Source organism: Formica exsecta, unplaced genomic scaffold (assembly GCF_003651465.1).
Source record: "Formica exsecta isolate Colony F162 unplaced genomic scaffold, ASM365146v1 scaffold314, whole genome shotgun sequence".
In the NCBI taxonomy this organism is placed as follows: domain Eukaryota; kingdom Metazoa; phylum Arthropoda; class Insecta; order Hymenoptera; family Formicidae; genus Formica; species Formica exsecta.
In genome coordinates, this window is record NW_021850397.1 from 688,617 (window position 1) to 711,094 (window position 22,478).

Consider the following 22,478-nt stretch of genomic DNA (forward strand, 5'->3'; position numbering starts at 1 on the left):
CCGGGTGTCCCACAGCCGCGATCCGATGCATTACAATGAGTCACGCGAATTTGAATGTATATATATATATATATATATATATATATATCAGAAAGGGGGGAGAAAAGAAAGAAAGAAGCGAGAGAGAAAGGAGGAAGTAAAGTATAGGAAAGAAAAAGGAGAGTGAAAGAGAGAAAGGGGGGAGGGAGAGAGAGAGAGAGAAAGATCATATAAATATGAGAAACTATATATATTTGAAAGATTGAGAGAGAGAGAGAGAGAGAGAGAGAGAGTAACACCGAAAATTTCATGTATTGCACATCGTAATTCCACACGTTGCATGACGAAAGTCATTACTTTAATAGCTCGGAAACTTGCTGTGAGTCGAAGAGATAGTTAAGGGGATCGACGATGATTTGGTAATTTTCTCAGCAACCGATGAGAAAAGCAGAAGGGAAAAGAGAATATATCTCAAATAATTGAGAGAGTATATATATGGTGTGTGTATATTTATATATTGTGTATATTTATAATTGTTATACTTCTATAAAATCTTGATTCTTTAGCAGAACTCTAATTTTCTATTGTTATTTCATCTATTGGAGTAATTTTATTTCATATATTTTAAACTCGCCAACGAGTATTAACATCCATTAATTTAGATTTAAATGTCATCAGAGAGTAACCCGCGAAAATGAATAAGTAAAAGGAAGGAACTTTTAAAACGGTACCGGGTTTGAGTAGCTCGGCTTGACTAAAAAAAAAAAAAAAAAAATTGAAAATGCGAAATATCGTTTGTCATTGCCGATTTCACGTTCGCATTTACAGCATTATGCTTACGGTATTATATTTAATACAATATGAATAGCTTTCGCGCAAAAAAGTTTGCACCGTTGTTGCGGGAGTTCCTTCCATCGTTGATATATTTGACGTTGGCTTGTTGGAGATTGTTAATACTATCTAACAGGAGTCACTTATTAGATGAAAAGAAGTTGCGCGAGGGGCAAGAAGAGATTGCGGGAGCGAGAAAGCGAAGCAATTACTTCGCCTCTCCGTTTAGATTGTTCAAGGAGTTTTATTATTACCTTTTTGCGGTCATTAAAGTCGCCTTGTCGGGCCCATACGGTTCGACGAACTTTTCCCACGGTCAGTCGACATTCGATAATTTCGTTTGATCTTTTCCCTTATAACTGTTCGCTCCGAACGGTTAATTGGCGATCGTCAATTAACCAGGCTCGTGCTGCTGCACGCATCTAATATCGTCAAGCGCAAGAAAAAAGACTTGAAATCTAAAGAAGTTGAGAAATATTTTTATGAGAAAAAAATAAAATTAAAATTAAAAAATGGATCAAAATATGAGATTAAAGATTTATGATTATTTAGATTATATGAGATTAAATAATGAGAATTTTTAATCAAGAAGTAAATGCGATAAGAATCGATTACAAATGAATATCGCGCATGACACGCGAGCCAAGCAGATGTTTTCAAGATGTCAATGATCACTTTGGTTAACGAATCGAAAAATGGACACTGTTCGCAGAGTCATGCTGACAAATTGCCTAGCAAAATCTCGGGATATCGTCGCGTCGAACATTCGGATTTACCGTACTTAGAGCGTCTGATACGTTCAACGACTTATGAAATTTTCGGGGACGTAGAATTGGAACAGCTCTAGTACTTATAATGAATTATCTCGGAGCTTGCTCGTTCTTATATATCGGCAAAATAATCTTATATATATCGTGCTTTCAAAGTACCGTTATATAAAATTTCAGCGAAACTTCCTGTCTCTCGGTGATCCAGTATAACGACAGACATGATGTCGTTTCGGGGATATGCCTCTGCAATTATCCCAATATTCCATCTGTGCCACCATGTGATTGGTTGATTTGGTTAAAAACGATTTATGGGTAATCTTTCTTCCATCTTCAGTACTCTGTCAGAAAATAGCAAAATTTAGAAATCTTTCGATAGAATAATGTCGATCGATTCATATCTTGAATGAATGACCAGCGAATTTTATTCAACTGGCATCCTTTTTCGAAAAGGATCTCTGCTGCCACGGAAAGAAATACAATGTTTGTACACTTGCTAGTGTGGGATGAGCGTTATTCAAACGATGAATTCTTGAAGGAGCTGTTGGCCGCGATCTTTGACATTACCACCTATTGCCAACACGTGATTCTGGTGGTACCTCCTCGAGTTACGCTAGGTGATATTTTCTATCGATCTATCTTTCGAACAGCGTATTAATAAATTACGCTTAGTTTATTATAATTCAAGAGTTTCTTATTATCACATTTTTCTAGCGAATATATTTGAGCGAGATATGATTAGAGTACTGACTCAGAACACGCGAAACAATGCGTTACAATTTTTATATTTGAGCGATCGACAACAATTACGTCCCAAACTGAAGATACGAAGGGTCGTGTGAGTCGATTTGGATGGATAAAAAAGTAAGGTTCCTTGTTTCATTACGATTTTTATTTACCACTTATATACCAATAATGAACTTGTTGTGGTGGGCATGATTGGAACAACAGCATCAATCTTTTCGAAGATTATATTGAAAAATGGTCATTAGCTTTTATTTTAACACAAGTTTATTTGTGGATAAGTGATAATAAAAATCGTAATAGAATAGGAAGCCTTATTTTTTTATTTATCCTAGTATATTCGTAAAATTTGCCATTTTTTGCGAAAGCTGAATTTTGTATAAATACCTGCATATATTTACGATAACGATATAGCGAGGAGGACAATGACGACGTAATAACGATTATCGATGGTGAAAATACACACCTGAGGGAGCTTTATGGGGATTATTACATTAGCGAGATGATTCGTTATCCGGACGGCTGTCGCCAATTGATCATCGGCGAAGATGCCGATGGCTCGGTGGCGGGTGTTATGTGTCTCAACTCCACAATCGACGTTAATCTGTTGAATGAGAATTTCGAATTGACCCCGTATAATGGTTTAAGAAAATCGCACGAAAACGATAAACCGCCAATTGATGTCGCCAAAACGACCGATTCAAGCGAGTTTCTTCGAGCTTCTGTGTCTTCGCTAGAATCGCAAGAATATCGGCAGCAGCGATTCGATCGGAATTTGAATGACGATACAGGAATGATCAAAGTAACTCAAGATAAAAAAAATTCGGAAAAGAAAGGTCAGTGCTTTATCGATAATCGAATTTGACACTTATACTTACGAGATACTGAAAGCTTTCAATAAAAATAATTTAAGAGAGCCATAATTTCGAAGAATCGAATGGAGGAGACGGAAAAGAAATTTTTCTCGTAGGTAAAAAAATAATTAAATTTCTTAATAAGAAATTATGATAATAACTGTATCAATGAATAATTATATAATGCGTGTATAATGCACATGAAGCTTCTTTGCAAGAAAACAAAACGCTTTATTTGCTGTTAAAGACAACAACATGACGCAGATGCAATGCATTCACGATATTCTGCCGACGTATCACGGTGAAATAAATGCCTTCGTTTTGGAAATTTTCGCTATGCGCGATGAGATGAGACCTCATTGGTCTTATGATTTCTTGAAGGCTGCTTTTGATTGTTTCCCGCATTTAGAGTATTGCGCGATTGCTCTCCCTTTTTCGCATCCATATCATCAGTTTCTTCAACATTTCACGGTATTTTTGTCATAACAATCATTTCGATTAATAAGTATATACGAGGAAGGAGAAAAAAATGATATTTTATTATGTTTTCGATTGAAATCTCATATAAAATGTAGCGCGTACCATTGAGATGCAATAAAGATTTTCCGATGACATTATACATCATACATCGAGCGCTTCTTCGCGAAGAGATAAAGTGTCGTCGCGCCCAAGTACGAGACCGAAAATCTGTACAAGAACTTTTATTCGCTATACCAAATCACAACGAGGTCTTGGCCGACTTTGATTTCGCGATGGATCCTTCGCAGCTCGATTTAGATTGTTTTGTCTTTGAATGCAACGATACAATGATCGGACTCGCTTTATTACGGTTATTTTACGTATATCGATACAGTTTTTCTTATAAAATATATTTATACCAAAGCGTGAATAAAAATATCTTTTTTTATCTTATTGTAGTGCCGAGAAGCAGATAAATTTTATTAAAAAACATTTTCATATAGAAGATTACGTGTCTATGCGGAGTATTTCTCGAGATAATTACGGACGCCTCTTGCATTTTATTCTCATGCCGATTTTCTCCGCTTACCATCGCTTCTTTTTCCGCGAGATCGCTCGTTTAAGCGAGTTAACGGTAATCTTCTATCGGCTTCATCACGAAGATGAGAGTGCATTGGTGAGGTTTATGATAATATTCGATTTATGATTCGGAAGATATTGTATTTCTTAAGGACCCAGTCTACTCTAGCAGAATGAAAAATTAATATTTTTTTTTTTTTAGGGATATTAGAAATTGATTTCTTTTGCCGTTGTATATGTTTTTATTCATGTTTAAATAGTACGTCAATATTTTTAAATCTTGAATATTTAGTTTTTTTTTTTTTTTGGTCGATATGAGCCTCTGCGGGTAGCGTGTTCAAAAATGCATATTTCGATGGTGACATGCTCCTCGTGTAATTGTCTAAAATGAATAATTTGTGATTAAAAAAAAAATCACTGATAAAATGTTAAAATAAAACGTAATTTGCAGACACGAATGCATCCTTTGGTGTCTTGTTTGGACGATATGATTCCAGTTGATCCTCGTAGACAAGCTGAATATAGATTCCCAATTATTTCGGAAAATCTCGATAGCTGCGAAAATGACGTAAAAACTGAAGAGAACGATAACAGGTTCTCTTTATTTCTAACGTCACCGAGATTGGCAATGATGCAACGTGCAATTATCGATATGAAAGTAGTCATCGTTGGCGCATCGGAATGTGGAATTGCTTTTGCGGAATATCTTGCTTTCCGGTAAATTTTTCAATTATAAAATATATCAGTCTCTACATAATAATTTTTCAAAAATGCATTTTTTTTAATCGTTAATAATATTGATTTATGATAGATCAATGCAACATTATATACAGTTTACAAATCTTACATTGATATCGCCATATGGTATACCCTTTGATAATAAACCAAGCCGCGCAGGGGTATGTCTACTTCCATTTAAAGGAAAATTTTGCTCAGAATATCGTCGCTGTGTGATTGCGAAAGCTTGGATCAATATTGTTTATGGGATTATGACAGGGATCAACAGGTAATAGTGTAAAGCTCTTTTAACTATATATTATATTTAACTTTATTTTTAATATGAAAGAGATGTATTTTTTATATATTCTTATTTCCTCTTCCTCTCACAATCGATCGCTTTAATATAAATCATATACATATGTATTCGCGCTAGAAAAGAGAAATATGTGAATGTGATGAATCAAGGAAATGTCGCATACGACTATTTGGTTTTAACGTGCGGCTTGCAATATCAAAGATCGATATTACAAGGAGAAACGGAAACCCGAAAACGAGAGTAAAGATTGTCCATATTAATGTAAAACAATCGCCAAATCCTGTGGCTTGTATAACAAAATATTATACGTTACAGTTTTATATTTTATAGAAAATACTATACATTATATATATTTTCCAAGAATGAATACAGAAGAGATGAGACCATGGAATTGTCTTACTATAAATGACGATACGGAAGCTTCTATCTGTTTGAGAAAAATTCGGTTGTTAACAAAGGATCTCACAGAAAGGAGTAAGTGCGATGCATAATTTAACCAAGCTACTTTGCAATATTCTGATAATATCGTCTCTGATTACATTAGAAGCAATACTCTTTTATGGTTGTAATATTGATTGCTACTGCGCACTGGGCGGTTTAATCAAGTTCGGTGTAAAGCCTTCGTGGATCACGTTGATCAAGCCGATCCTAAATCCCCACAATATGCACGACAAAGTCTTTTTCAGTGATTGCGAAGTATGGTTAAGATAATAATCACTATTTATCTATAGTTATATTTCTTTAGAAATATATGTTGAAAAAAATCAACATATACAGTGTTCCATAATATGTGGGATCCACTTCAAAATGTGTTTTAGCATTTAAAAACGATAAAAAAATTTTATGTAAACATATGTTCTTTAACTTTTTTTATTGACTTTAAATATTAAATACATTTTTGAAATGGGTCCCACATATTACGGGACATCCATATATAAAACTTATATCATCGTAAAAAGATACGATAATATTATGTTCGTAAGGTGCACGAAACGATGATGGACGCTATTTTACGGGACGAGGTTCAAGTTTTCTGCGAATGGAACATGATCGATTGGGTTCTGATAAAAGACAATAACGGGAAACTGATGATCGAAAGCATCACGATCGAGAAAGAGGGCAAAATAAAAAAGTTGATCTGCGATGCTTTTTTTAACTTCTACGAGAAAACGATTAATTTAAACGCATTTTTAGGTAATTTTCACTATTGACACTTTAAAGCTGTGTTTAATCGATATCGCGATTTTTCACACGAGGTTTACGGTTTCAGCATTTTCTCGTGCCGGTCTCGTTTTCGACGGTTTGCTAGTCATAGATCCCGAGTGCCGCACCAACGATCCGTTTATTTTTGCCGCAGGTACTATGACGAAATATTCCAGAAAGTTTTATTCCGAATCACAGCAGCAACACCAGCATTATAATAGTGTAGAAATCGGAGAGAGAGTTAGTATAAAATAGAGTTCTGTCCTTTTTTTTTTTTTTTTTGAAAATGTAACATTGTCGATTGTTTTCACATTCGCATTCGCACTATGTTTATATCGAAAGCTCGCCCAAATTTTACGAAGAGTGATCGATATTCATTGGCGGGATGAGCAGAAAGAAGAAAAGCTGCATTTGATACTTCCGATATTTCGTAAACCCATCGTAATCGCGTGCATTTTGCCGGGTGATTATTATTATTTGCATGTGCACAAGCCTGGAAAGGAAACGTGGGATGAGATGATGAGTAGAGATGTGAGTTTTAGCCAAATTATTTGGAACACGAATAAAAACGTTGCTATTTCAGCATTGATAAAATTTTGTGTGTCGAAAATAATTCGTATAAATAATTGCATTGACGTAGTTGATTTTCACATTGCACAGGGCGAAGTGCTTATAACTGGTTCTTGCACATCCGAAATTGGGTACTTCCGTATTGGATTAAACGCGTATGACTCGGTGGAAACTGTAACGTGCTTTAATAGAAAGGTGGCCTTAGTTCAATTCATTTATTATATTCATTTATCTTGCCACTTGAAATGTAGATATGACTTCATCTCATAATTATTTTTTAGATATTTCAAGTGCAGAATATGATCGCTTTGTATGGGAAACACGAGAGTATGTTGAACGAGTTAAAATTCCGTTTTCGAGTAAGAACAATTAATGAGAATATAGAGAGCAATTTATTAAATTTCGACATGCTTCTTATTTAATTTTTCATAATAATCATTTGTTCTCGCCCGTTCAGAGCTCGTATATTTCGGATTTTTACGCGTACTTTCGCGAACCTTGGGCTGCAGCGATTTTTCATGATAAATTTGAGTGCCTACGAGTCGAAAATCGAGCTACTTTGCTGTCGCAGACGGTAAGACATCGTTTATTCGATACATCTATGTACATCGATATTTATACCGCACTTATTTTTTCGCTATATAGGATTTTTATAGCAATTCCTTGATCGATGATTGCATGCGCGCTTTAATCAAATCCAAATGGAAAGCGGTGAGTGATTTTATTTACAAGTTTTCATTATGAAAAACATGTGTATTTGCCTCCCCTATAGGAGCTATCAATCAATGCTCCAAGATTGAAAGAATTCGATATTTAAATATAGATATCCGAAGAAGATCGACGTTACATCGAATACAAATACGCTGGCTCAATTTATCATCGAGAACTCGAAGACAATCTTATGAATTTCCTGGAATTTTGCGAAGATGATTTATCGATGTATTGTACACCACATAGACAACGTCAAATGTATATGGACATCGAAAAAAGTCCATTATATTTCGAGCAATAGAACATTTTTACGAACTTTCAGAAAACGATTCGAAGATAGATAGTCGAAAAATGTATTATTTAATTATGAAAATGTTTTATGTTTTAATAAAATAAATTTGGTGTTTGTCGCAAAATTAATCGCGATATAAAAAATAAAAAGAAAGCGATTAAAGTGGCACTATGTAAATGTCCACTCGATATCCCCTGCTTGCATACGCGAAGGTTGCATCAACTATCGACACGCGATGATGATCGACGATAGACGGAAGGTGGTCACGCCTCATTTCTGCATGCAAACATTTCTGAATCAAGATAAAAGCCGCGCGTGCGATCGCAAAAGTCATCCTCTCGATAAATGAGTCCGCGTCTACTTACTTGGTATACGATTCGATCTGTGTAGGTCAAGTTTAACATTCCGTCAAGTTGTTCCGTAACTAGCGCGGCGTCTCTCAAGGCATTCATAATGTCACATCACCTACGCATTACCATACATATTATACGCCGCAGGATGTTTTAGGAAGGTCGTTATAGAAACGCGGGCACTGGTCCAAGAGAGGCGATATAGATAAAATTTTAATACATTAATAAATCCTCCGCGTTTTTGCTCTCTCTCTCTCTCTATCTCTCTCCCTCGAAGAGACGAAAGGGGAAAAAATGTTCGGAATAAAAAAGATTCAACGTGTGTTCAAGTTTTTCTATTTTGTGTTTTCACACTTTGTTAGAATCTTGATTTATTCTCGATTTATTCAAAGAATACATTCGCTCGCTCTGTTTGCAATTTTAATTCTTTTTGTCTACGCCTTTTCATGTGATTTATTACGGATTTCATCAGTCTTTTTCGTGTTTCTTTCGTAAGTATGTCGCCACGTTTTTGAAACATATCCAAAATCTCGCCGAAACCCTGAAATGTTGGGTCAATGTCGTGCTATTCTTACCGCTGGCTTGTTTACTGTAAGTTTATAGCGTGGTTAAAAATTTTCTAGTTTATCACTAAATGAATATTTTTTTCTTGGCCATAGATATATTAAAAATCATGTTAAAATGAATAGCAATACCTATGAAAAAGGGATAAATCCTAAATCTATTAAAAAAATACGCGAGTTCTAGGATATTACATAGCATGCAAACTTGTGTATTGATTACTTATAGACTTATGTAAGACCATTATGTAAGAAGAGCTAATCTGATAGCACAGATACATTTTAAGACGAGACTGTACGTTTGTTACTCTAAATAATAGGATATTCTTTAATTATCCAAGTCGTACGTTTCAGTTCTTTTTGGACCATCTTCAGCATTAAATAATTAAACAGAAAAAAATGAAAGAAAAATAAAAGATTACGCATTGGATAATTAAAGAAAAAAATATTATTTTAAGGCAATTGATTTATGCCTTGTTTGCTTTTAATTATTTATTTATTGTTTATTATTATATAATGGCCCATTTTTTGTTTTTATATTCTTATTGGTAAGCTGAGTAGTCATTTAAAAAAAAATTAAACGAAGGAAGAAGTTATGTGATTTCATACTAATTGTAAGAATCAATGTTTAAAACAGCAATATCAATATAGAAATCAACTCTATCACATTATATTACGTTATATCATAACGTTAACTATCTATCTTGATTGCTCTCTTTTTTTATCAATTTGAATAACTGAATAAATTTTCTCTTTACAAGGGAAACATGCTGAAGTCTTACCCCACTCGACTTCCCACAAACAGAGCTGGTGGTACTCGAGTGATTCGCTTGACAGTGGATCAGGAAGCAGTTCTTCAAGAACAGTTTAACAGGTGGCCAAGGGCACCTCATACCGCGGATATTGTCCTGCTCGCGGCTGAAACTGGTCTTTCCGAGGCTGACGTTGAAGTAAGTAAATATATAAGATTATATAAAAATATTAGAACATAACGTGAACGTGAAAATCTATATATTATTCGATGAAACGAATGAAATAAATAAAGTATGATAAAAGTGAATTATGTTCTACAGGGATGGTACGCTATTAGATTGGCTCAGTGGCGGAAAGAACAGGGTCTCGGCGGGAATCTTGGGTTACATTGATTGTTACCGCTGAGAGACTTCACCTCACTTTTGTACCTGATGTTCTGATTTATATATGCACAGGCAACTGAACTGATGGCAAATTATGCGAAATCTATATCTTAATTATGCGTATACCTTATACTTCGTCTATAAAATTGGTTACTTAGCAAAATTTCAAGTTTTATTAGGTTTGATAGAGTTGAGTTTTTAGTGTGTTTTATTAAATTTATAGAAAATTCAATACACAGAATGGGTTTTTTTTTATCTGAACATGTATAAGATAGCTAAGCAACTAGACAATATATATACATATAACTTGTTAATTTAAAATCCCCTAGCACAATATACTTGTATATATCGTTTACGTCTATTAATCATAAAAAATAAAAAATAAAGAACAATACTTAAGAGAAAAAGAGAACATACAATTTATATTATATAATTTTGATAAAAATATTTATGCAGTGTTTATATTAGAGGAAGTCTAAGGTTCATTATATCAATGGCCAGTCTATGTACAGAAATGTTTTATTCTTAAATTATGCACAAATTGCAATCAATACAAATGTATCTGAAACAAGCAAGTTGGGGGATATCTCAGTTTTTTTTTGGCTGCCACAAGAATATTCAGATAAAATGGCAGCTGTTTTGTTAGGTGTCAATATATTGCATCAACCACCATGTGTGTGTTTTTGCAAAATTCATGAGACACGTCCGATTAGTTGTTGTCATATCCGGAAGAAGAGAGACAACTGTTTTAAATTGATATAACTGATTTTTAATAATATTGTGTGTGATAATCAATTTAAAACAATTGATCATATCTATTTTATAGCTTAGTATAGTAAAGCTAGTTTATTTGTTCAGACATCCACATTTCGACTAAGTAGTATTATAGTAATAAAGGTATGCGCTAAGTCTGCACTTTAGCTAGATATCATAAAACATGTATCATTCCTTCTCTGGCACATCATACATTGGTATTACTAAGTATACGTTTACTTTCTTTTTAAATCATGAGAAACAATGCAGAAACGAACTTGATATCAAATCCTAAAGTTTGATATAGTATGCTTAGACTGTAGTAAAAGTAGAAAAAAAGAGAAAAAGAAAAAGAGACTAAATTACGTGAAAAGTGTATTCGGAAATAAAAACCGACTCCTGTGCACATCTGATCGTGTTATATTCGAATAAGTCATTTTTCGCAATCATCATGATATTATTAATCAACACTCAGCATTGAAACATAAAAATCTAAATTATTTATTTATTGTTTATTATTATATAATGGCCCATTTTTTGTTTTTATATTCTTATTGGTAAGCTGAGTAGTCATTTAAAAAAAAATTAAACGAAGGAAGAAGTTATGTGATTTCATACTAATTGTAAGAATCAATGTTTAAAACAGCAATATCAATATAGAAATCAACTCTATCACATTATATTACGTTATATCATAACGTTAACTATCTATCTTGATTGCTCTCTTTTTTTATCAATTTGAATAACTGAATAAATTTTCTCTTTACAAGGGAAACATGCTGAAGTCTTACCCCACTCGACTTCCCACAAACAGAGCTGGTGGTACTCGAGTGATTCGCTTGACAGTGGATCAGGAAGCAGTTCTTCAAGAACAGTTTAACAGGTGGCCAAGGGCACCTCATACCGCGGATATTGTCCTGCTCGCGGCTGAAACTGGTCTTTCCGAGGCTGACGTTGAAGTAAGTAAATATATAAGATTATATAAAAATATTAGAACATAACGTGAACGTGAAAATCTATATATTATTCGATGAAACGAATGAAATAAATAAAGTATGATAAAAGTGAATTATGTTCTACAGGGATGGTACGCTATTAGATTGGCTCAGTGGCGGAAAGAACAGGGTCTCGGCGGGAATCTTGGGTTACATTGATTGTTACCGCTGAGAGACTTCACCTCACTTTTGTACCTGATGTTCTGATTTATATATGCACAGGCAACTGAACTGATGGCAAATTATGCGAAATCTATATCTTAATTATGCGTATACCTTATACTTCGTCTATAAAATTGGTTACTTAGCAAAATTTCAAGTTTTATTAGGTTTGATAGAGTTGAGTTTTTAGTGTGTTTTATTAAATTTATAGAAAATTCAATACACAGAATGGGTTTTTTTTTATCTGAACATGTATAAGATAGCTAAGCAACTAGACAATATATATACATATAACTTGTTAATTTAAAATACACTATCACAATATACTTGTATATATCGTTTACGTCTATTAATCATAAAAAATAAAAAATAATGAACAATACTTAAGAGAAAAAGAGAACATACAATTTATATTATATAATTTTGATAAAAATATTTATGCAGTGTTTATATTAGAGGAAGTCTAAGGTTCATTATATCAATGGCCAGTCTATGTACAGAAATGTTTTATTCTTAAATTATGCACAAATTGCAATCAATACAAATGTATCTGAAACAAGCAAGTTGGGGGATATCTCAGTTTTTTTTTGGCTGCCACAAGAATATTCAGATAAAATGGCAGCTGTTTTGTTAGGTGTCAATATATTGCATCAACCACCATGTGTGTGTTTTTGCAAAATTCATGAGACACGTCCGATTAGTTGTTGTCATATCCGGAAGAAGAGAGACAACTGTTTTAAATTGATATAACTGATTTTTAATAATATTGTGTGTGATAATCAATTTAAAACAATTGATCATATCTATTTTATAGCTTAGTATAGTAAAGCTAGTTTATTTGTTCAGACATCCACATTTCGACTAAGTAGTATTATAGTAATAAAGGTATGCGCTAAGTCTGCACTTTAGCTAGATATCATAAAACATGTATCATTCCTTCTCTGGCACATCATACATTGGTATTACTAAGTATACGTTTACTTTCTTTTTAAATCATGAGAAACAATGCAGAAACGAACTTGATATCAAATCCTAAAGTTTGATATAGTATGCTTAGACTGTAGTAAAAGTAGAAAAAAAGAGAAAAAGAAAAAGAGACTAAATTACGTGAAAAGTGTATTCGGAAATAAAAACCGACTCCTGTGCACATCTGATCGTGTTATATTCGAATAAGTCATTTTTCGCAATCATCATGATATTATTAATCAACACTCAGCATTGAAACATAAAAATCTAGTGTTGTTAAATATAACTCTACTAATATAACCATAAATGAAAAACTCAATTTCCTCAAGTAAATAGAAAGGAACATCATTGGGAATACCTTTGAACCAGAATTTTTTTACAGCTGCCGCCTACCATTGTTACATTTAACAACGGAAATTCATTTTCCTTGCACATCGAGTTGCATCTTAGTTATGTCGCATTCGTTTCAATTTTTTGCAGAATTATTTCTGATAGAGTAAAGAATTGTCAATCAAGTAATTAAAGCATTTTTTAATACGTAACATCCATGAAAAATACGCTGAATAATTTATTAATCGAATGCTATTAAAGGTGAACCAAATAAATCCGAGATTATCAAATCACATCGTAAGTACTAAGCGCGACATATCTAGATGAAACCTACCCAGAGCGATAATTGACGTACGAGCCGCGATTATCCAGCCTAATATCGGATCATTAAACGTTAATAAGTGACTAAGGTGTACTATAAAGTACATCCGAAGCACTGCCACATAAGTTAGGAGCTCGGTATAAAAATGAGGCACAGTTTCACAATCAGGGAATCCTTCTTACCAAATGCTATCCTCTATCTCCCAATGAATGTATCCATATATCAAACATGACAGTGTAATTACCATCATTAAACTAAACCATGCATGGATATTAATATGTGTCCTTAATTGTGTTTAAGGAGAATGACGATTTCTTAAACTGTCGTATTCTTATATCGGTAGCAAACAGTCTTAACAACGAGCGTAGACTAATCATGTCGCGTTCCATAATCGTGTAATCCTTGTGTCGGTATGCGTCATGTTACGTGCTGGAAGTTAACAGCTCTCATCAGGTGTAACGTGTAGCAATGTTGGTAGCAATTGTCAACAACCCAATGGTTGTTTAGCCACTGGTACCGTTAACCAAAGCTTCCTTAGGCTTATTGCTCTGTTGCATACGAGGAGGACGAGACCGATGTTCTCTTTGGCCTTTAGGTCCTTGGGAACTGTTGTTAGACATAGAAACGTCGTTCGCAGGTGTTCCTTCCTTGCTATTCATTGTTGATTGGTCGCACGGGCCGGCATTACTGCCTAAACAAATGCATAGATTAACTCTGAATGTTTTCATATATACAAATGTGTATGTGTGTGTCTAGGGTGTCTACTCAAATTTTGTAAAAAAATTCTCTGATCTTCCAAGTATTTTTGCGATTATTACCTATATTGTTTTAAATTACTGAGAATGGCCCGATATGGAGCTGAAATGTATAATTAATAAACTTTACTGAATTTAAGAAGATTCATATAATTTTAACGCTTTCTTCCCAGCGCGCAAGAGAATTTTTTAGTAAATTCCTCCAGGTCCCAATAAAATACCATGAGAATTTCCTGATTTTTTCAAGTGCAAAAGAAATCTCTGAGAATCCCAAGTTTTTCATATTTTTTCAGGAAGTAGACACCCTGATATGTGTATTGCGTGTCAACCTATATAAAATACGTGACAAAATACTTATTAATGGATACATTGCGCTTCTCTTAATATAACCGATCGTCCTAAAGAATCATCACGCAAATCTGCTGGCTAAAGATAAGATTACCTGTTTGGTTATTACTTGTTGGCGTTGAACTTCTTTGTCGTGAACGCCGAAGTCGTCTTCGTCTTATTCCTTTAGATCCTCCTTCCACACTTGATACCGATTCTATACATACACAAACCATTGTGACCATCTGTTTAGCATGTGCAATAAAGAGACTAATATTTAAAAGTACAATTAGCCAAAGATAATTGGAAGTTGCGCATACGTTAGCAGCATGCATTAGAGTTAAAACTCGACGATAACATTAGTGTTAGATGGTCACAAGAGTTTGCTTGATATTTCATGCTAATCTCAAAGCATTATAACACGCCACATCTTTAGGACGAAATGGTTATGATTGTGATCACAAATGTACACACACATACACAGGACGCACATACATCGATATATAAATATAAATATATATATAAATAATACTCGAAACGTCTTGGCTGTCTAAAACAGTATCTTCATCATCAGTAGTACGACGACGTTCATCTCTACGATCTCTACGTTGGGTTGGAGGACGACCTTGCCTGCCACTCATATATCCCGAGTTACCAGCACCTCCCTGATGGCCACCTCTTGGCGGTAAATCTCGAACACGATCCTCATTGCTGTCTAAAGCATCTCTACGTAATCCTAAAAACCGCACGATCAATTGTAAGATTTTTGATAAGTGCAGGCTATTATTTAGTAGATATTTTTAGTTGTATTTTATATTGACTAATTTATCACATAAGCCTAAAAAGTTGTTACGATATCAAAAGAAATAATATGTCATGAAATGTTTTCGCAAAAAATCTTTATCTTTACAATTCAAAAATTATGTTAAAACTGAAAAATTATGCTAAAACTAAAGTTCACATTTAGTAATATTTCCTAGCGATACCGTCCTTTAATTTGATATATCGAATAATAATATTACCAGCATTATGTCTGGTGGGGGCTCTACCCCGAGAACCACGTCCCCGAGACTGGCCGCCACGACCACCACGGCCGCTGACACCTTCTTCCGGTCCCGCGACCATTCCTCGTCTTGTGGGTGGAAAACTAGGCATTGGTCCTGTAGTCGACCCATGCATGCTTCGTAATTGTTGATCAATTTCCAATTTTTCTTGTCGAAGTTGTTCTACTTCCTACAGTACGAATCATAGGATAATGCCTCGATATTCGCATTTATTTTTTTGAATTATGGTTTGGTTTTAAATGAAATATATTGGAAATTTTAACGTTTCGATGTATTGTTATGTACCTTTAAATGTGCCAAATGGTACTCCAACAGAACTTTGGCATTGGCGATGCTTTCAACAGTCCCGACAAAGACGAAGGGGACCTGACCCTCCTCCCGTGGAATCGTTGGCTGAGGTTCGTTGTCTCCTTCTATTTTTACCCTTACCTGAAATTCGTATTTATTAAAATTGCGCTTTTTGACGCATTTACAAGTACGAATTACCAATATATGAGACATTTAGAATCGATATTTCATATCCATACCATCAGTTTTCAGTCACTGGCGTTTGTCATTTCCATCAATAGACTTGTTGACTAGTCTGTGAAAATTTGCTTAAGTATTCTTTACATCCTTAATATCCCAAAAGGGCTTTCGCGTTTTTGAAAAAGTTATTTGTCAATACTTTTACCTTTTCTCGAATAAGATTTTTTTAAGGCAATATATGTAATTGCATTTGTACGATTTTACATTAGGCAGGTGGTAATTTTATTATACATTAGTGTGATTATAATCTTTCTTTTAGAGATACATGAAAAAAAAAACAAGTTAAGATTTCTTCTTTTTTTTTTAATCTAATCAAATATAATAATGTTAATGTTCATGTTATTGCAAAAATAATTTTTTTTCTTATAATATCATCAATCTCATAAAACAACCACATTTTTTTTATTTAATAGGAAATTGATATAATTTTTGTACAAAAAGATCACCCATGCGTTAAATTTATCTAGTCCCCATCCATTTAATATATTCTTATTATTGCGACAACAGCAAATGCCATGTCATATATCTCTCCAATCGTTAACAATCGTAAATTTTCAACAAATTAAATGGATTGTAAGAGCATACTTTTAAACAATATCCGTTTTAAAACATAATAATCGATGACAAAAAACAAATGCATGGACATGGAACAACTTATGCATCAAGTATTGTTTATAACGCACATGTACATTAAGGTCCGTATACACAATGCACATTTAGCGTCAAATGCGGCCATATGACCATGATAATGCTGAATGCAAAACTCTGATATTTAAAGCAAATAGCATTCAGAATGAGATAATCACATTTAGTGCTAAATGTGAAGTATGAATAGAGGCCTGATTTTATATAAATAAAAGACAGTTATTATTTTTTTCTTTCTTTTTGATACAATTTAAAAGAACTGGCCCGAGTGGTTCATGTAAGATTTGCGAGTGCTTCCAGACATCGATAGATATGAATGACTGATTAAATGAATTGAATGGAATAAAATCACAAACAATAGAAAATGACATACTTACTTTATCAATATGTATATTCCCACTCGAGCCAGTTGTTATCTACCGAGAACAGACAAGGTATATCATATATCACCTAATGTCTCGTGAATAAAAAAAGAAAACTTCCATTTTCAATTGAATATTACTTCACTTTTGAGCTGTAGAGTTTTTAAATATAACCCGACGTTAATAATCTGAGAGAGAATTTGTATATATTGTAATATATAAACTACAATAATATCGCGCTATACTTAAAACGCAACGTTAGAAATTTCGGATAATTGTTACATACCCTGAGAGATAAACATATATCAGTGACGTAGAGGATCTGTAAAGTATTACATGTAATCTATGTATTAAATTTAACAGTTTTAATTAAAAAATTATATTGTATCAACTGAAAATGAAAATTGATATGCTTATATAATATCTTCAACTATTTTCTCAGACATTGTTAATTCAGATACGAGAAAAACCCTACCTGATATTAATTCTGAAAGTATTAGTTTTATACAGACATCCATACATATATACATACGTACATATATACAAACACAAACACAAACGCACACACGCACGCACGCACGCACACACGCACGCACACACACGCACGCGCGCACACACACACACATACAAATATATATACGTGTGTATCTAGATTTATTATATATAATATCTACTAATGATAAAAATATACTTACAACACCACTTTTGTCGACAATTTCTTGGATAATGCGACCATTTTTTCCAATTACTTTTCCTACCAAAATCCGTGGGACTTGTATAGATTCCTCACTGTACTCCAGCATAGATCGAGCTTTTTTAACAGCTTCATGTGTCTGCAATTAAAAAAGATACCTGGTAAGCTGTGTATATTAGTCGAATATATATTTTTTTAGATATAAATATAGAGAATATCAAATTTTTTAAAAATAATTTATTTTAATATCACAAACAATAAAATTTTTATTATTACCTCTCCATATATTTTAAATGTGCATGAATTTTCTTCTAATTCTATATTTGTAATGCCATCAACTTTTCGTGCTTGTTGAATATTTGCACCATGAGCACCGATAGCTAGCCCCATAAGGTCTTCTCGGACATTAAATTCGTCGGTATATCTATAAAAGAAAAATTAAATTTTTAAATTTTTTACGAATTTATCCGAGAAATAAAGCGTATCAAAAATTTAATAAAGTTTAAAAAAATTTAGAAATATTTTATAACAAAACATTTTAAAATTTATCATAGATTAATATATCTAATGTATATATGTATAAATATGTTTATTTTTTCCTCTGTCACTATTAATTTCTCGCGATTATAGTTTAAAAATGATAATAAGTTCTTTAATGAATATAATTATTTACTTTATAATGTATAATTAGTTGTACACATGCTATATATAAATATAGATCAATATTGTGGAGAGAGAAGCAAACCAATGTGGCATATCTTCCTATAACAGTATCCTTATCAATGGCTTGCATTTTGGCAGATACAAATTAATTATTTCTATTAAAACTGTAAAAATGACAGCTTTGCATTGTATCTGATATGTCTCAAAATGATACAATAGCCATGCAATATGTAAATGTATACAGTTAGAAGCAAGGAACAATTTGAAATATTTTTTTAAATGTCTATAATACAAATAAAACTCTGATTAAAAAAATATCCGATATAATGTTAAACTATACGTTACATGCATTCATTAATTAAACAAAGTGTGTATTCTAATACACTTAATCTTTTTAATATAAATAATATAGAAATATGCGCTTTGATATCGTCATTTCATTAAAAGATTAAATAATAAAAATAATCTGAGATTACAATTTATAATACTTGCATTATATCATTATATTATGGTGAAAGATAGTATTAATTTTTATTTTCTTAAGAAAAGAAGTTATTCTGTATTAGATTTGCAATTGGAGCCATATAACATTATTTAATAAAGAGATCATTTAAGATATCAGTCAAGATATGTTAAACACAAAGTATCTCGAGACATTAATATTACTTATAACTAAAATATATATTCTTAAAAGTAAAAAGCTTTTAATTAATACTTTCTCACAATATTTTTAACGTGTATTATGTACACATTTTTTCTAAGAACACATGGGATAGAGCCACCATTTGCATAAATATATGTGCAAGAGATATGGGATATATCAGTGTTTCTCAAACATTGGCAGGCCAAGTTTCCGGCGTTCTTGATACAAGATAAATAATATAATTAACGAATCTACTTAATATATAAATAACAGAAAATGAAATCGGGAACTGATCACAGCTATACGTATAATATATCTGTCGGCTACCTCACCAATCACGCAAGATTTTACTACACAGCACATAATAAATGGAGAAAGATATAAATATAATTCTTATATAGTCAGTATACTTGAAGCACATGGATTTCAGTGAGTATACTACACAACGCTGAAGCATGCACGTTTAAAGTGTAGACTTATTTTCCGTTTAAAAAAATGTATAAGTGTATCTTGTCATACAGTAAGCTAAACTTAATTCTAAACCACGCTGCTGTGATCTCACCTTGAATTTGTTTTCACTCCTGCCTCAAAGTCTGAGACACGCTGATATATAAAGTTTGAAGATCTAAATTTGCTGAAATGAGAATGGTGTAACTCAGTGAAAACTCATTATAAGATGGCCCTATCCTATGTCCCTGCCATTCTGTCTGTTTGTTCTTGATTAATGCATGCAGACACTAGTGTGTAAACTTTGTTATTCAAATTTATTTTCAAAAATATTTATGCAAAATTTATCGTATTTCTTATATATATATTTTTATATCTGCATTTTATAATATGTATAAAAATTTCGGGAAAGAGCATAACATATATAGTCTTTATTAAAATGAGTTTAAAACTTTAATCTTAACACAATAATATATTCTAATGATTATATCTATGTTAGTATTTTTCCAAAAATGATTAATTTTGTTATGTATATATATATATATAAATAAAATATATACAAATTGTCTCACACATCTGCCATGCATTATTTCCACACATTATGGATTCTTTAGCAAGGAGAATTACCCTAAAACTGTCACAACCCTAAAATATTTTCTATAAATTTTGTATATTACAATCTTTTTGATTTGCTCTCTATTTATAATGTTTTTTTTATTTTAAAGACATAATATTTCATTTTTTTATGTTTTACTTGCCAATAAATTTTTCTCAGAGGTGCATGTCTATTATAGACAGTTCTTCTATCTGCCAATATATCCAACATTATAAGTAAATAGTCAAAGGCAGTATAAATTCAAGGAGTGATCAAAATATTTATAGAAATAATTCTGTAATAATTTACTGTAATAGATTTTGATTAAAATAAGTCATTGGTTACCATAATGTAAAATATTTAATTAGCATACTTAAAATAGCATTCTCTCTTAAAAAAAGAAAAAAGAAATATTTTAATAAAATAATAATGATTGTGTCTGCGATGCACATGATCATGCTTATGATCTAATGTTGTTTAACGAAAGGTATCTGCCATAACGCAAGGGAAAATGAATTATAGTGCACATAAAATTTCTTATTGTATTTGCACCTGTTTTGTTATAACGAAAGAAAAATTCGGATAAATATAGTTATATATGCGAGCCTCAAAAATGTTAAATTTGTTAATATTCTACCTATAATCGTATTCGTGATAGAAGAGATGAAAGAAAAAGAAATAAGATGTATGTATAATAAATACTATTTATGATGTGCCTATATAATCACATTCATGAAGTTACGTGATATTAAAGCAAACATATCAATTAATAATTAGAAATCTTGTGATCTGATTTTTCTGCCAGTAAATGCAAACCACAGACAGGATGGTAACCAGGACAGTACATGGACAAGGGCAGGTAAAACAATCTCACAAGATTTTTTTTTTTTGTTATTTACAAATATTAAAAAATATTAATAACTTACCCTCCTATTGTTTGAAGTTTAGTAGATTCAAGCTGACGCGCTGCTTCTTCTGTTCTCTTCAATAGCAAAACCTGTGAAATATATGTAAAAGCAAAATAATAAAACTCTTTTTAAAACTTTAAAAGATATTATCTTACATGCTTTAAAATTAAATAAAGATGTAAAAACAAATTGATAAGAATTTTTTTATTAATAATGTAAAAATAATTTACCTTTTGCGATAAGTTTCTAAAATGCATTTCTTGGAGCATGCTACTGTGACGATGTATATTTTCATGACGGGAGATGGCCAGCAGTACTCCTCGTTCAGGCACATATCGGCACACTGCCGCCCCTATCGCCTTTTGAAATTCCTTATGTGCATTGTCCATTTTCGCACTATAATATGTAACATATGCTCAATTTAATTACTTTGTTTACATCTAGTAATATAGAAATGTTAGGATAACTCTGATTAAAGTTATTATCCATAATTAAAACAAGATAACAATCCGCAATAAATTATTTTCTCTTTTTTAAACTACTTACAATTCTCGGAGCTCTTCAGGTACTTCAATTTCGATCTTGTGAAATGTATTCTTGTCAATAGGGGAATTTGGATTTTTGGCTCTCAGTCGCTCACTAGCTACAATTTCAGTATATGTATATTCCCATCCCAAGTATTCCACTACTTGGAAACCTCCTTTACTCATCTAAAAAAATCATATTTAATTAAATAATAAAAGCTAATTCATTCTTTTAATAATAATTCTTACAACACATATGTATAATATAACATTATATATATACATACACATATGTAATATATTACATGTTATAAGCATTGTACTTGTCAACATTTGCTAATAAATTGTTTTGCGCACCTTAATAAGTGCTTTCCACCAGCCCCACGCTTCCTGATCATTAGATCTAGAGAATACTTCAATTTCCTGGTTCTCTTGAAATTCCGCTTTGGAACCATCTTTTGGAGGTAGACGGACTTGAGCAAATGGGAATTTCGATTCAGGTTGCCAACTACAATGTGTTATAAATTTGATTAGACTAATTGTTATAAAGCGTAGTGCAAAAAATTATGTATTTATTTTTTCATAAATAAATCTATTAAAAAAAGTTTTAATCTCTAACAATGGATAAAAGTACTCTAGTATATATCTTTTAATTCAGTGCAACCTATAACAATTATAAGCACTGCAATTTTATTTATATAGAAATATGATTTTTACATTTTAT

At 32.4% G+C, this 22,478-nt stretch overlaps 4 protein-coding genes across 4 annotated transcripts in view; 3 read left to right on the plus strand and 1 right to left on the minus strand.

Annotated features, from left to right (window-relative positions):
* LOC115237864 (homeodomain-only protein-like) overlaps positions 1 to 10,350 on the plus strand; it is a 12,864-nt gene extending 2,514 nt beyond the window's left edge. Inside the window, exons 2-3 of the mRNA XM_029811206.1 lie at positions 9,697 to 9,885; positions 10,009 to 10,350. Of these exons, the coding sequence (XP_029667066.1) occupies positions 9,703 to 9,885; positions 10,009 to 10,080 (255 nt within the window). The 5' untranslated portion in view covers positions 9,697 to 9,702 and the 3' untranslated portion in view covers positions 10,081 to 10,350. The remainder of the gene's footprint in view (positions 1 to 9,696; positions 9,886 to 10,008) is intronic.
* Positions 1,380 to 9,690, plus strand: LOC115237968 (cilia- and flagella-associated protein 61-like). The gene is made up of 20 exons (XM_029811399.1): positions 1,380 to 1,656; positions 1,758 to 1,892; positions 1,983 to 2,172; positions 2,320 to 2,441; positions 2,736 to 3,184; positions 3,423 to 3,646; positions 3,751 to 4,027; positions 4,138 to 4,310; positions 4,665 to 4,930; positions 5,025 to 5,219; positions 5,367 to 5,489; positions 5,565 to 5,657; positions 5,708 to 5,945; positions 6,233 to 6,443; positions 6,520 to 6,692; positions 6,795 to 7,217; positions 7,304 to 7,381; positions 7,480 to 7,596; positions 7,668 to 7,733; positions 7,846 to 9,690. The coding sequence occupies exons 1-20, from the start codon at positions 1,472 to 1,474 to the stop codon at positions 8,032 to 8,034; spliced, it is 3,927 nt and encodes a 1,308-aa protein (XP_029667259.1). The 5' UTR covers positions 1,380 to 1,471; the 3' UTR covers positions 8,035 to 9,690.
* A 1,223-nt stretch (positions 10,351 to 11,573) lies between the features above and the next one.
* LOC115237865 (homeodomain-only protein-like) lies at positions 11,574 to 12,885 on the plus strand. Its single transcript, XM_029811207.1, has 2 exons — positions 11,574 to 11,783; positions 11,907 to 12,885. Exons 1-2 carry the CDS (start codon positions 11,601 to 11,603, stop codon positions 11,976 to 11,978), a joined length of 255 nt encoding a protein of 84 aa, XP_029667067.1. The 5' UTR covers positions 11,574 to 11,600; the 3' UTR covers positions 11,979 to 12,885.
* LOC115237863 (synaptic functional regulator FMR1) overlaps positions 12,476 to 22,478 on the minus strand; it is a 12,927-nt gene continuing 2,924 nt past the window's right edge. The window contains exons 3-15 of the mRNA XM_029811205.1: positions 22,112 to 22,262; positions 21,777 to 21,940; positions 21,461 to 21,626; positions 21,249 to 21,319; positions 19,843 to 19,914; positions 18,251 to 18,398; positions 17,976 to 18,113; positions 17,296 to 17,334; positions 16,031 to 16,174; positions 15,704 to 15,914; positions 15,206 to 15,417; positions 14,797 to 14,902; positions 12,476 to 14,290 (exon numbers count right to left, since the gene is read on the minus strand). Coding sequence (XP_029667065.1) covers positions 14,103 to 14,290; positions 14,797 to 14,902; positions 15,206 to 15,417; positions 15,704 to 15,914; positions 16,031 to 16,174; positions 17,296 to 17,334; positions 17,976 to 18,113; positions 18,251 to 18,398; positions 19,843 to 19,914; positions 21,249 to 21,319; positions 21,461 to 21,626; positions 21,777 to 21,940; positions 22,112 to 22,262 — 1,810 coding nt within the window. The 3' untranslated portion in view covers positions 12,476 to 14,102. The remainder of the gene's footprint in view (positions 14,291 to 14,796; positions 14,903 to 15,205; positions 15,418 to 15,703; positions 15,915 to 16,030; positions 16,175 to 17,295; positions 17,335 to 17,975; positions 18,114 to 18,250; positions 18,399 to 19,842; positions 19,915 to 21,248; positions 21,320 to 21,460; positions 21,627 to 21,776; positions 21,941 to 22,111; positions 22,263 to 22,478) is intronic.

What these genes read in the sequence shown, in the direction of transcription:
- LOC115237865 (XM_029811207.1), top strand. Translation starts at nt 11,601, where the DNA reads ATGCTGAAGTCTTACCCCACTCGACTTCCCACAAACAGAGCTGGTGGT. An exon ending in TTTCCGAGGCTGACGTTGAA is followed by an intron (nt 11,784 to 11,906) that starts GTAAGTAAATAT and finishes TATGTTCTACAG; the next exon opens with GGATGGTACGCTATTAGATT.
- LOC115237968 (XM_029811399.1), top strand. Translation starts at nt 1,472, where the DNA reads ATGTCAATGATCACTTTGGTTAACGAATCGAAAAATGGACACTGTTCG. An exon ending in CTTTATCGATAATCGAATTT is followed by an intron (nt 3,185 to 3,422) that starts GACACTTATACT and finishes TTGCTGTTAAAG; the next exon opens with ACAACAACATGACGCAGATG. An exon ending in GTGTAGAAATCGGAGAGAGA is followed by an intron (nt 6,693 to 6,794) that starts GTTAGTATAAAA and finishes TTATATCGAAAG; the next exon opens with CTCGCCCAAATTTTACGAAG.